This window comes from Pseudophryne corroboree, chromosome 8 (assembly GCF_028390025.1).
Source record: "Pseudophryne corroboree isolate aPseCor3 chromosome 8, aPseCor3.hap2, whole genome shotgun sequence".
Classification (NCBI taxonomy): domain Eukaryota; kingdom Metazoa; phylum Chordata; class Amphibia; order Anura; family Myobatrachidae; genus Pseudophryne; species Pseudophryne corroboree.
In genome coordinates this window covers 446940416-446953796 of record NC_086451.1, presented here as the reverse complement: position 1 = coordinate 446953796, position 13381 = coordinate 446940416, and the positions used below count along the sequence as shown (strand labels likewise).

Genomic DNA, 13381 nt, shown 5'->3' with positions numbered 1-13381 from the left:
TCTTCTGCGCAGCATGATCGTCGGAGACCCCTTTCGTCTCCCCCTGCGACCAGATCTTCTTCTTCAAGGACCTTGTCGCCACCCAGATTTAAGTCGGCTGGCTTTGACGGCTTGGTTCTTAAATCCAACATTTTAAAAGCAAAAGGTCTTTCTCGTTCTGTTGTGCAGACGATGATTCGGGCTAGGAAACCGGTGACTTCTGGCATTTACCATAGGGTATGGCGTATTTACATTGCTTGGTACGAAAAGCGGGGCTTGACTCCGCATTTGTTTAGACTTCCTCACCTGCTATCTTTCCTTCAAGAGGGCCTTGAGAAGGGTCTGAGGCTTTCTTCACTGAAGGGTCAGGTTTCGGCCTTGTCGGTTCTTTTTCAAAAGAAACTAGCGATCATTCCAGAGGTTCAGACATTCCTTCAGGGAGTACTTCGGATTCAACCACCTTTTGTTCTTCCGGTTCCTCCCTGGGATTTAAACTTGGTCCTTACGGCCCTGCAAAAATCTCCATTTGAGCCTTTGGAATCTGTAGAACTACGTTATCTAACACTAAAAGTTGTTTTTCTTTTAGCTATTGCCTCAGCTAGACGAGGGTTTGAGTTGGCGGTCCTTTCTTGCAAGCCGCCCTTGTTAGTGTTTCGTGAGAACCGGGTGGTTCTGCGGACTAAGCCTTCTTTCCTTCCAAAGGTTGTTTCAGCATTCCATTTAAATCAGGACATTGTCCTTCCAGCATTTACTCCGTCGTCTTCTACCGGGGAGAACTCCCATTTGGCCCTCCTGGATGTTGTTCGGGCCTTACGTGTTTATTTGTCTTTCTGTCGTACGGATACCTTGTTGATATTGATTGATGCTCCCAAACGAGGTTGGCCGGCTTCCAAGAACACTGTGGCCCGTTGGGTAACTTCGGCCATCAGGCAGACGTACGTGTCTTCAAATGTTTTGGTTCCTGACTCAATTAGGGCTCATTCGACTAGAGCTGTTGGAGCCTCTTGGGCTGTTCGCGGTGGCGCATCTATTGAGCGGCTGTGCACGGCGGCGACCTCGTCGTCGGTCCATACTTTCACAAAGTTTTACCGTTTTCATACTTTTGGTTTGGAGACTGCCTCTGTTGGGCGTCGTATTTTACAGACGGCTATGCCGTCACCGTCTCCCTCCTCTCATTAGCTTGCTTTGGGAAATCCCACAAGTAACGGCGCAGCGTCCCACAGATGGATGAAAGAGAAATAGGGATTTTTGTTTACTTACCGTAAAATCTCTTTCTCTGATTCCATCTGGGGACGCTGCGATCCCTCCCATGGGTTTGTCTGGTTTAACCGGTTAATTTTTTTCAGTCTATCTCCTTTGGCTTGGCTAAACATTAACTGAGGTGCTGGCTAGACAGGAAGGAGATGGGAGGGGTTAGAGGGGGGAGGAGTCAGGTTTTTAATAGTTCTGTGCCAAACTCCACAACCACACACCTCTAACCCACAAGTAACGGCGCAGCGTCCCCCAGATGAAATCAGAAAAAGAGATTTTACGGTAAGTAAACAAAAATCCCTATTTTTTGTACATATACAGTAATTCCTATTTTAAAAATGTTAAATAAAAGCTAACTGTGGCATTCATTACTATATTAGTATACATGTTATAATGAGGTATGTACTGTCTGTTCCTGTGTACACAGCTGTATACATAGTTCCTGATGTTACTCCGAGGATTAAACAAGAGAATGAGCCCACGAGGGAACCAATACCAGGTGTGTAACAATAAAGAAATACTGTATACAGACATTGTGTGTTTGGACATGTAGTGGAGTCTCATACATCAGATGTGCCTCGTAGCATCTCACAGTGTAACTCTAAATATCCTTTCTTGTTTTCTCAACACCAAGCGCTGCGCTGTCACATGACCGTTACATTTCCTGTTTAGCATAAGCCCTGTAACAGCGCTGGGTCCTTATTCTCAAATGAAGGATGAAATCCATTCTGCTCCCCTCTGGAAATATTGGGTTTCTGGGCTCATTGTGCAAGGGGTGCTAGTATATGACCTGTAGGCGGCCATAAGTACTCTGATTGTACAATTGCAGACACGGATTTCATTTAGTATACACAGATCCTATAAGATAATGTTCCAGCCGGTGAAGAACTTGAACATTCCATCTGACAGTGATAAAAACACTTAACGTCATAATTAATAATGGAGTACGTACAGGTAGGGTGGATCAAGGTCTTGTTATGGCCACGTACAGCCCCAGATCTGTGTTGAGATCTCAGATACGCAGCACGCGCGACAAGCCGTAAGTGTTCCGCAAGGAGCAGCGATATAACTGTCCTATAGTACAGGGAGGTTTAAGGCATCAGTGTAACGTGTACTGTGAGCAGTGGTGTACAGGGCAGACACGTGTCAGGGGTGAGAACCTGTCTTATATGTCCTGGTTACTTCCTGTTTCCCAGGTGACAGATGGGCACAGAGCAGAGACCACAAGAATGCGCTGCCAAGCTCCAACTTCCAGCACGGGATGGCGCAGGGTAACAGTGACGCACCTGCGGAAGGTAGGACGCCATTCACTTATTACCAGTATTTTAATAATGTGTTTATACTAAGAAAATCGAAATATTTCTCTTACGTCCTAAAGGATGCTGGGGTTCCATTTAGTACCATGGGGTATAAACGGGTCCCTTGGGAGCCATGGTCACTTTAAGAGTTTAATAGTGTGGGATGGCTCCTCCCTCTATGACCCTCCTACCAGACTCAGTTTAGAAAATGTGCCCGGAGGAGCCGGTCACAGCTGGGGGAGCTCCTAGGAGGTTTTCTGAGTTTAGTTAGGTACAGGGACGCTGCTGGCAACAGTCTCCCTACTTCATGGGACTTAGGGGGGGAAAGTAGGAACCAACTCTAGAAGTTAATGGTTCTCTATCTCCACTGACAGGACACTGAGCTTCTGAGGGTGCTGATCGCAAGCCCACAAGGCAACCGCTCACTCCCGCAGCACGGCCGCCACCCCCTAACAGAGCCAGACTAAAGAAGAGTGGTGAGTATGACGCAGGTGGCCCGTGAAGCGGGTTGCCGGCAGGAATGGCGGCACAAGGGTGGGGGCGCAGCTCTGACAGGCTGCGCTCCGGAGGGCTCAGCGGCACATTGTGTACGGCGCTGTGAGGGGCATCCTGGGCTAGCGTGCATATATGCCAACAGGGACTAATCCCACTGTTAGCAGCACAAATACCTCAGGACAGTATAATCACATAAGTGCGGGAAGACGCGCCATTACAGGGGGCGGGACTTCTCCTCAGATGGGATCCAGCGCTCACCAGAGCCATTTTCTTCCTGCAGATTACACGGAAAAGACGCTGACAGGGAGCGCTGCCCTCCACATAACTCCAGCATACCTCTGCGGCACCAGGGTGTTATAGACAGGGGGGAGAGTGTTTATAAGAACTGTTTATCATATTAAGGTTACTCAGTCATCGCCGGCCATTTATTATATTAACTGCTTACTGGGGCGCTGTGTGTTGCTGGCTCCTTATACTCTGTGTCTCTCTGAAGGTACTCTGGGGGAAACTGACATTTTCCTGTGTGTGTGTGTGTTTGTATCTCTCACATTAACATGTCTAGGGACTCTGTGTCTTGTGCTGCAGAGTGTGTATCTTCTCCAGAAGAATCTATTCCATGTACTCAGGACTGCCATGTTCTTTCTCAGCCTTCTGAGTCCAAACCCCCATGGGTGGATTCATTAAGGGGAATGATATCCCAGATTTCATCTAGAATATTATATAAGGAGACCGAAACGCAAGTTTTAAAACAATCTGTAGCGGTTTTGAAGTGTTCAGCTCCCACTTCCTCATATTACATACCCTAAAAAGCGTGCTCTTGCCCTGATAATGCAAGCTGACACGGACACCGACTCTGATACAGGAGACGGTGAGGGGAAAATGCAGGGGGGGAGATGCATCCCTTGCTAATGGGGTGCAAGTCATGATTGAGGCCATTAGGGACATTTTACACATTACTGAAAAAGTATCTGAGAGGAGGCTTACTTTACAGACAATAAAGGAATTAAACTCCTTGTTTGAAAAATCCTGGGAAAACCCGGAGAAAAAATTCCAGATTCCAAAAAGGGTTCTCATTGCTTTTCTCTTCCCTGAGGAGGACAGGAAAAAGTGGGTAAACCCACCTATAGTAGACGCTTCCGTATCTAGGTTGTCAACAAAGGTGGTTTTATCTGTCCCTGAGTCAACCGCTTTAAAAGAGCCAGCTGACCTCAAGATTGAGACTACACTCAAATCAATATACACAGCTACAGGCGTGGCATTAAGACCCACTATTGCTTGTGCGTGGATGTCTAAAGCCATAGTAAGGTGGTCAGGCACATTACTAGAGGAATTAGATACTATGGATAGGAGTGACATTGAAATGTTTTTACGTCATATACAGGATTCTGCTGGTTTCATGGTGGAGGCCCTGAAGGATTTTGGATTACTTAATGCAAGGGCTTCTTCCTTGGCTGTCTCGGCACGTAAAGGTCTCTGGCTGCGCCAATGGTCTGCGGATGCGGAATCCAAGAAAACTGTGGAGAACCTACCCTTCACAGGTCAGGCTCTGTTTGGGGACGCATTGGATGCGTGGATCTCCATGGCAACTGCGACTTTGCTTCCCTCAGCAACACCTCAGACTAGGAAATCTTATCCTACGTCTACAATGCAGTCCTTTCGGACCGCGAAAGTTAAAAAGTCTAAACCCCCTTCCACTTTCTTTAGAGATGGTAGGGCGGAAATCCAGAAGACCTGCAACAACAGGTTCCCAGGAACAGAAGCCAGGTTCTGTTTCCTCCAAGTCTTCATCATGACGGTGGGCCTCCCAGCCTGGTAAGCCATTCAAAAGTTGTTACACACAAGTGTCATTGTCCCAGTTCCACCTCACCTAAAAGGCAAGGGTTATTACTCCAACCTATTTGTGGTGCCGAAACCGGACGGTTCGGTCAGGCCGATTTTAAACCTAAAATCCTTGTACCCCTACTTGAGGGAATTAAAATTCAAGATGGAGTCTCTAAGAGCGGTGATCTCAGGTCTGGAGGGGGGGGAATTCCTAGTATCCCTGGATATCAAGGATGTGTACCTTCACATTCCAATCTGGCAGCCTCACCAGGCTTATCTAAGATTTGCGCTACTGGACTGTCACTATCAGTTCCAGGCACTGCCATTTACCCTCTCCACAGCACCAAGGGTGTTCACCAAGGTCATGGCAGAGATGATGCTACTCCTCCGCAAACGAGGAGTGAACATTATACCATACCTGGACGATCTGCTGATAAAGGCATCTTTTATGGAGAAGCTGTTACAGAGCATTGCTCTCTCTACACAACTGCTCCAGGATCATGGGTGGATCCTGAACCTTCCAAAGTCACATTTGGAGCCGACAAGGCGTCTGTCCTTCCTGGGGATGATCCTCGATACGGAAGTGCAGGGGTATTTCTACCGGTGGAGAAAGCGTTGGTGATAAAAACAATGGTCCGGGATGTCCTGAAGCCTGCCCGGGTATCGGTTCATCAGTGCATTCGCCTTCTGGGAAAGATGGTTGCCTCCTACGAGGCTCAACAGGACAGAAGATTTCATGCACGGTCGTTCTAACTGGATCTCCTGGACAAATGGTCGGATATCATCTTCACATGCACCAGATGATACATCTGTTGCCGAAAGCCAGAATTTCGCTCCTCTGATGGCTGCAAACTTCTCACCTTCTCGAGGTCCGAAGGTTCGTGTTTCAGAATTGGATCCTTCTAACCACGGATGCAAGTCTCAGGGGTTGGGAAGCAGTCACCCAAGGGGAAAACTTCCAGGGAAAGTTGTCAAGTCTGGAATCCATCCTTTCCGATAAACATTCTGGAACTAAGGGCCATATACAATGCCCTTCTACAAGCGGCACATCTTCTACAAGATCAGGCCATTCAGGTTCAGTCGGACAATGTAACGACGGTGTCCTACATAAACCGACAGGGTGGATCGAAGAGCAGAGGCGCAATTTCAGAGGTAACAAGAATCCTCCTCTGGGCAGAAGAGCATGCGGTAGCGCTGTCAGCAATCTTCATTCCGGGAGTGGACAACTGGGAAGCGGACTTCCTCAGCAGACAAGATCTCCATCAGGAGAAGGGGGCCTCCACCCAGAGGTTTTCGCAGAGGTAACAAGTCATTGGGGTGTACCTCAAATAGATATGATGGCCTCCCGCCTTTAACAAGAAGATTCGGAGGTACTGTTCCAGGTCGAGAGACCCACAGGCATGGGCGGTGGACGCCCTGGTGACTTCATTGGTGTTCAAGTCAGTGTATGTGTTCCCTCCACTTCCACTCATCCCAAGGATTCTCAAACTAATCAAAAGAACCTCATTGCTCCGGACTGGCCAAGAAGGGCTTGGTACGCGGATCTTCTGGAGTTACTGCTTTAAGATCCAAGGCCTCATCCTCCTCGCGAGGACCTTCTGCAACAGTGGCCGTCAGCTTATCAAGACTTTCCACGGCTATGTTTTACGGCGTGGAGGTTGAACGCCAAATCTTAGCTCAGGTTAGGAAGGGAATAACATCTAAACATTACCAACGGATTTGGAAAAAGTATGTGTCTTGGTGTGAATCCAGGAAGTTTCCTACGGTGGAGTTTCAACTAGGACGGTTTCTCCTCTTTCTGCAAGCAGGTGTGGATGTGGGCCTGTGCTTGGGTTCCATAAAAGTCCAGATTTTGGCCTTGTCCATTTTCTTACGGAAACAATTGGCTGCCCTCCCTGAGGTTCAGACTTTCTTGAAAGGGGTTCTGCACATCCAACCATCCTTTGTGCCTCTACGGCAGCTTGGGATCTTAATGTGGTGTTGCAGTTCCTGCAATCGGATTGGTTCGAGCCTTTACAGGAGGTTGAGGTTTCTTACTTGTAAGGCGGTCACACTGTTGGCATTGGCATCTGCTAGACGTGTGTTAGAATTGGGGGCATTGTCCTGCAAGAGCCCCTACTTGATTTTCCATGAAGATAGAGCTGAACTCCGGACGTGTCAGCAGTTTCTTCCAAAGATTGTGTCGGCTTTTCATATCAACCAACCTATTGTGGTGCCAGTGGCTACTGACTCCTCAATTACCTCAAAGTCCTTGGATGTTGTGAGGGCTTTGAAGATTTATGTGAAGAGAACTTCTCGTCACAGAAAGTCGGACGCTCTGTTCGTCCTTTATGATCCCAACAAGGTCAGGTGTCTTGCTTCTAAGCAGACAAATTCTCGCTGGATCAGGTTTATTATCCAGCATGCGTATTCTACGGCAGGATTGCTGTGTCCAAAATCTGTTAAGGCCCACTCTGCTCGTAAGGTGGGTTCTTCCTGGGCAGCTGTCCGGGGTGTCTTGGCTTTACATCTTTGCCGAGCGGCTATTTGGTCAGGGTCGAACACGTTTACTAAGTTCTACAAATTCGATAGTTTGGCCTCTGAGGACCTTAACTTTGGTCAATCTGTTCTGCAGGAGCCACCGCGCTGTCCCTCCCGTACTGGGAGCTTTGGTACATCCCCATGGTACTAATGTGGACCCCAGCATCCTCTAGGACGTAAGATAAAATAGGATTTTAATTACCTACCGGTAAATTCTTTTTTCGTAGTCCGTAGAGGATGCTGGGCGCCCGACCAGTGCTTCGTTCTCCTGCATGGTTACTTGGATAAGTACTGCATTATTACTTTGGTTAATTGGTTAAGTACTGTTGTTCAGCCGTTGCTGAATTGTTTCAAGCTGGTTTGCTTGGCTTTCCTTTTGTTATGTGTGAGCTGGTATGAATCTCACCACTCTCTGTGTAATTTCCTCCTCTCGAAGTATGTCCGTCTCCTCTGGCACAGTTTCTAGACTGAGTCTGGTAGGAGGGGCATAGAGGGAGGAGCCAGCCCACACTATTAAACTCTTAAAGTGCCCATGGCTCCCATGGGACCCGCCTATACCCATGGTACTAAATGGAACCCCAGCATCCTATACGGACTACGAGAAAAGGATTTACCGGTATGTAATTAAAATCCTATTTTTATGTTGTTTTGCATAATGCAGATTATAGTTCTATTTTTTTTTGTACATATACATTAATTCCTATGTAAAAATTTTTTTAATAATAAGCTAGCTGTGGTATTCATTACTATATTAGTGTACATGTTATAATGAGGTATGTACTGTCTGTTCTTGTGTGCACAGCGGTATACATAGTTCCTGATGTTTCTCAGAGGATTAAACAAGAAAATGAGCCCACGAGGGAACCAATGCCAGGTATGTAACAAGAAATATACAGACGTGGTGTGTTCGGACAGGTCTGTAGTGAAGTCTCATACATCAGATGTTCCTCGTAGCATCTCACAGTGTAACTCTAAATATCCTTTCTTGTTTTCTCAACACCAAGCGCTGCGCTGTCACATGACCGTTACATTTCCTGTTTAGCATAAGCCTTGTAACAGCGCTGGGTCCTTATTCTCAAATGAAGGATGAAATCCATTCTGTTTCCCTCTGGAAATATTGGGTTTCTGGGCTCATTCTGCAAGCGGTGCTAGTATATGACCCGTAGGCGGCCATAAGTACTCTGATTGTACAATTGCAGACACGGATTTAATTTAGTATACACAGATCCTATAAGATAATGTTCCAGCCGGTGAAGAACTTGAACATTCCATCTGACAGTGGTAAAAAAACACGTGTCAGGGGTGAGAACCTGTCTTATATGTCCTGGTTACTTCCTGTTTCCCAGGTGACAGATGGGCACAGAGCAGAGGCTACAAGAATGCGCTGCCAAGCGCCAGCTTCCAGCACGCGATGGCGCAGAATAATAGTGACGCACCTGCGGAAGGTAGGACGCCATTCATTTTCTTACCAGTGTTTCAGACGTGTGTTAAAACAAATCTTAATATTTTTTGTTGTTTTGCTTAATTCAGATTAGTTATATATATTTTGTTTGTGCATATAACTCATATTTAAAATAAATAAATAAAAACTGTGTAAAGGGCCCTACGCACTTATAGATACGGATGGTAGAAATCAACAATATTGTTCTAAATCATTCATATCGACCAGTGTGGATGTACCAACGATGAACGATGCGCGTCCCCGCAGCCGTTCATCTTTAGTCTATCCTCGTTTATACATGCAATCCAATTTGGACAATATATATGTAATGTACTGATATATTGTCCAAATCGGCTATAGATATCGTCCAGTGTGTATGCCAACATCGTTGGTGAAAAATCGACCAATGATAATATCGTTGGTCGTTAAAATCGCCCGGTGTGTAGGGCCCTATAGTGTATTATCTATGGCATTCGTTACTATATTAATGTACATGTTATAATTAGATGTGTACGTTCTCATCTTGTGTACACAGCTGTGTATGTAGTTCCTGATGTTTCTCCAAGGATTAAACAAGAAAATGAGCCCACGAGGGAACCAATGCCAGGTGTGTAATTGTTGACACATACTCACACACAGTGGGTCCTGGGGGAGGGTTGCATGGTGACACATACACACAGTGGGTCCTGGAGGAGGAGGGCATGGTGACACACACACACACACACACACACACACACACACACACACACACACACACACACACACACAGGGTCCTGGGGGAGGAGGGCATGGTGACACACACAGACACACACAGTGGGTCCTGGGGGAGGGGGGCATAGCGACACACACACATACACACACACACACACACACACACACACAGTGGATCCTGGAGGAGGAGGGCATGGTGACACACACACACACACACACACACACACACACACACACACACACACACACACACACACACAGTGCAGCATGAGGCTCCAGTTCCCCCAGCAGAACTCCCTTCCCTCCCACTCCCAGCAGAGCATGCAGGAGGGGTCTCACTCCATCCGCACGGGCTGTCTGCTTTTACTTTCTGTTCCTGGCTGCTGGTGATTTATGAAGTGAAGCAAAGAACATTTCTTGTGCACTGAGCCCTCCCCCAGTACGTGCTGATGCAGGAAAGCTTGATTGTGTCCAGGGCAGCTCCAAACCTTTTCTGTAATGATTGCTCCTTCCTGCAAGTGTATGCTTCCATATTTATTGTTTACCAGACCTATATATTACATGTGTGTGTATGAAACATATATATATATATATATATATATATATATATATATATGAAACAGGGAAGGGTGGTGGGGGAGGGGGAAAGGGCATTTATTATATGTATAAGTGGTACTGATACTGTGGGCCTGTGTATAAGTAGAAAAGATACTGTGGGCACTATTATGTGTGTAAGTGTCACTGCTACTGTGGGCATTAGGTGTATAAGTGGCACAGGTAAATTGGCCACTATTACGTATGTAAGCGTCACTGCTACTGTGGGCATTATGTGTATAAGCGGAACAGATACTGTGGGCATTATTATGTGTATAAGCGTTGCTGATACTGTGGCCATTATTATATGTATAATCGTTGCTGATACTGTGCCCATTATTATGTGTATAAGCGTCGCTGATACTGTGGCCATTATTATGTGTATAAGCGTTGCTGATACTGTGGCCATTATTATATGTATAATCGTTGCTGATACTGTGCCCATTATTATGTGTATAAGCGTCGCTGATACTGTGGCCATTATTATGTGTATAAGCATCGCTGATACTGTGGCCATTATTATGTGTATAAGCGTCGCTGATACTGTGGCCATTATTATGTGTATAAGCATCGCTGATACTGTGGGCATTATTATGTGTATAAGCGTCGCTGATATTGTGGCCATTATTATGTGTGTAAGTGTCGCTGATACTGCAGGCATTATTATGTGTATAAGCATCGCTGATACTGTGGCCATTATTATGTGTGTACGTGTCGCTGATACTGTGGCCATTATTATGTGTATAAACGTCGCTGATACTGTGGCCATTATTATGTGTATACGTGTCACTGATACTGTGACCATTATTATGTGTATAAGCGTCGCTTAGACCAGGGGCGGCCAACCAGTCAGTGACAAAAAGCCAAAAAACCTTGTTAGGTACGTCAAAGAGCCGACGTCGAGCCGAAGGCGCACATGCAACAATGGAAAAGGCCAGAACGACATAAAATACATTTTTTAAAGTCAGATCCATTGAAAAAGCCACTTTCACATAAAATAATTGAAAAAGCCAGATTCACATAATAAACTTAAGTTCCCCCATGTGTCACTCCAGCCAGCTCCCCATGTGACACTCCTGCAAGCACCCTCCTATGTCACTCCAGCCAGCTCCCCATGTGACACTCCTGCTAGCACCCTCGTATGTCACTCCAGCCAGCTCTCCCATGTGTCACTCCTTCCAGCACCCTCCTTCATCACTCCAGTCAGCTCCTCCATGTGTCACTCCTGCCAGGACCCTTCTGTGTCACTCCAGCCAGCTCCGCCTTGTGTCACTCTAGCCCACCCTCATGTGTCACTAAAGTTCCCCCACCAAGTCGTGCCATTGCTGCAGTCCCTAATGTGTTCTCTGTTTGCCAGTGGGTATCTCGCCTCTAGTATCTGGCTTCTTCAATTTTCAGTCCCTGTAATGCTGCTGCATCTCTGGCTGGAGTGTAGCAGTTTCTGTATCTGTTGTGGTCACATGATTTAGAGTGTTGGGAGCCACATTTAAATAAAGAAAGAGCCTCATGAGGCTCAAGAGCCACTGGTTGGCCACCGCTGGCTTAGACTGTGGCCATTATTATGTGTATAAGCGTCGCTGATACTGTGGCCATTATTATGTGTGTAAGCGTCGCTTAGACTGTGCCCATTATTATGTGTGTAAGCGTCGCTGATACTGTGGCCATTATTATGTGTGTAAGCGTCGCTTAGACTGTGCCCATTATTATGTGTGTAAGCGTCGCTGATACTGTGGCCATTATTATGTGTGTAAGCGTCGCTGATACTGTGGGCATTATTATGTGTATAAGCATCGCTGATACTGTGGACATTATTATGTGTGTATGCGTCGCTGATACTGTGGGCATTATTATGTGTATAAGCGTCGCTGATACTGTGCCCATTATTATGTGTATAAGCATCGCTGATACTGTGGGCATTATTATGTGTATAAGCGTCGCTGATACTGTGGGCATTATTATGTGTATAAGCATCGCTGATACTGTGGGCATTATTATGTGTATAAGCGTCGCTGATACTGTGGACATTATTATGTGTATAAGCATCGCTGATACTGTGGCCATTATTATGTGTGTATGCGTCGCTGATACTGTGGGCATTATTATGTGTATAAGCGTCGCTGATACTGTGCCCATTATTATGTGTATAAGCATCGCTGATACTGTGGGCATTATTATGTGTATAAGCGTCGCTGATACTGTGGGCATTATTATGTGTATAAGCGTCGCTGATACTGTGGGCATTATTATGTGTATAAGCGTCGCTGATACTGTGGCCATTATTATGTGTATAAATGTCGCTGATACTGTGGCCATTATTATGTGTATAAGCGTCGCTGATACTGTGGCCATTATTATGTGTATAAGCGGCACTGCTATCTTGGGCATTGTGTATAAGGGGCACTACTGTGTAGCATAACATGAATATGCAGCAGTACTGTGTGACGTAATATGAAATAGGGGCACTATGTGCGGTGTAATGATAATTTTGTTCGACTGTGTGGTGCAATTTGAATTGGGGTACTATTGTGTGGCCATGTCCCTTCCTTGTGACCCCTTTTTGCAGCACGCGCCTTTGGCACGCACTGTTCCTTTACAGTATGGGGATTAGGGCACAGTTACGCCAACTCTCCAGGTCCACTTTAAGCCCCGAATAAAAGGCACTACTGTGTATCATAAAGTGACTAAGGGACACTACTATGTGGTATAATATGAATCAGGAGCACTGCGTGCGGTGTAATGTGAATAAGATTGTGCTACTGCGTGGCGTAATGTAAATTGGGGGTACAATTGTGTGGGCACACCCCTTCCTTGTGAGACCATACCCCTTTATGTGGCACGTGCCTCCGGTGCATGCTGTCCCTTTATGACGTATTGGAGAGAAGGTACAAATTTATAGTTTGCAGGCAGGTGCCAAACACCCTAGCACTGGTCCTGCACTGACGCTTCGTCATTCATGAGCCCTCTTCTATTCAGTAACACGTTCATCTGCATCACGTCCTTGGTTATTATCACCCACAGGGAAAGATTCAAATGTCCCCCTCCCTGCCCGCAATCCCGCCTGCCGGAAGCTATTCTAATCTTGCTGCCGACGGGCGTGACAAGCTCATTTCCGCTCGCAAACTCCGGCGCTAGCGAGTTGAGATGTGCATAAAGAGACCCGTTTTGGCGCCCAAACGAGTCTTTGCACGCTTGCGCCCATTACGTTCATCGGAGTTAGGTGCTTTGCGCGCCTGAACCCGAGTGTAATGGGCGCAATCAGCCCAATAACTGG

General features: G+C 46.4%; 1 protein-coding gene across 18 annotated transcripts in view; it reads left to right on the top strand.

Annotated features, from left to right (window-relative positions):
* Positions 1-13381, top strand: part of LOC134949554 (uncharacterized) — a 274657-nt gene that overhangs the window by 91549 nt on the left and 169727 nt on the right. For 12 of the 18 annotated variants that reach the window (XM_063938199.1, XM_063938205.1, XM_063938204.1 and 9 more), the window contains 5 exons: positions 1658-1729; positions 2427-2525; positions 8167-8238; positions 8711-8809; positions 9341-9412. In XM_063938199.1, coding sequence (XP_063794269.1) covers positions 1658-1729; positions 2427-2525; positions 8167-8238; positions 8711-8809; positions 9341-9412 — 414 coding nt within the window. The remainder of the gene's footprint in view (positions 1-1657; positions 1730-2426; positions 2526-8166; positions 8239-8710; positions 8810-9340; positions 9413-13381) is intronic. The other 6 variants (XM_063938206.1, XM_063938200.1, XM_063938203.1 and 3 more) reach the window with 6 other exon arrangements.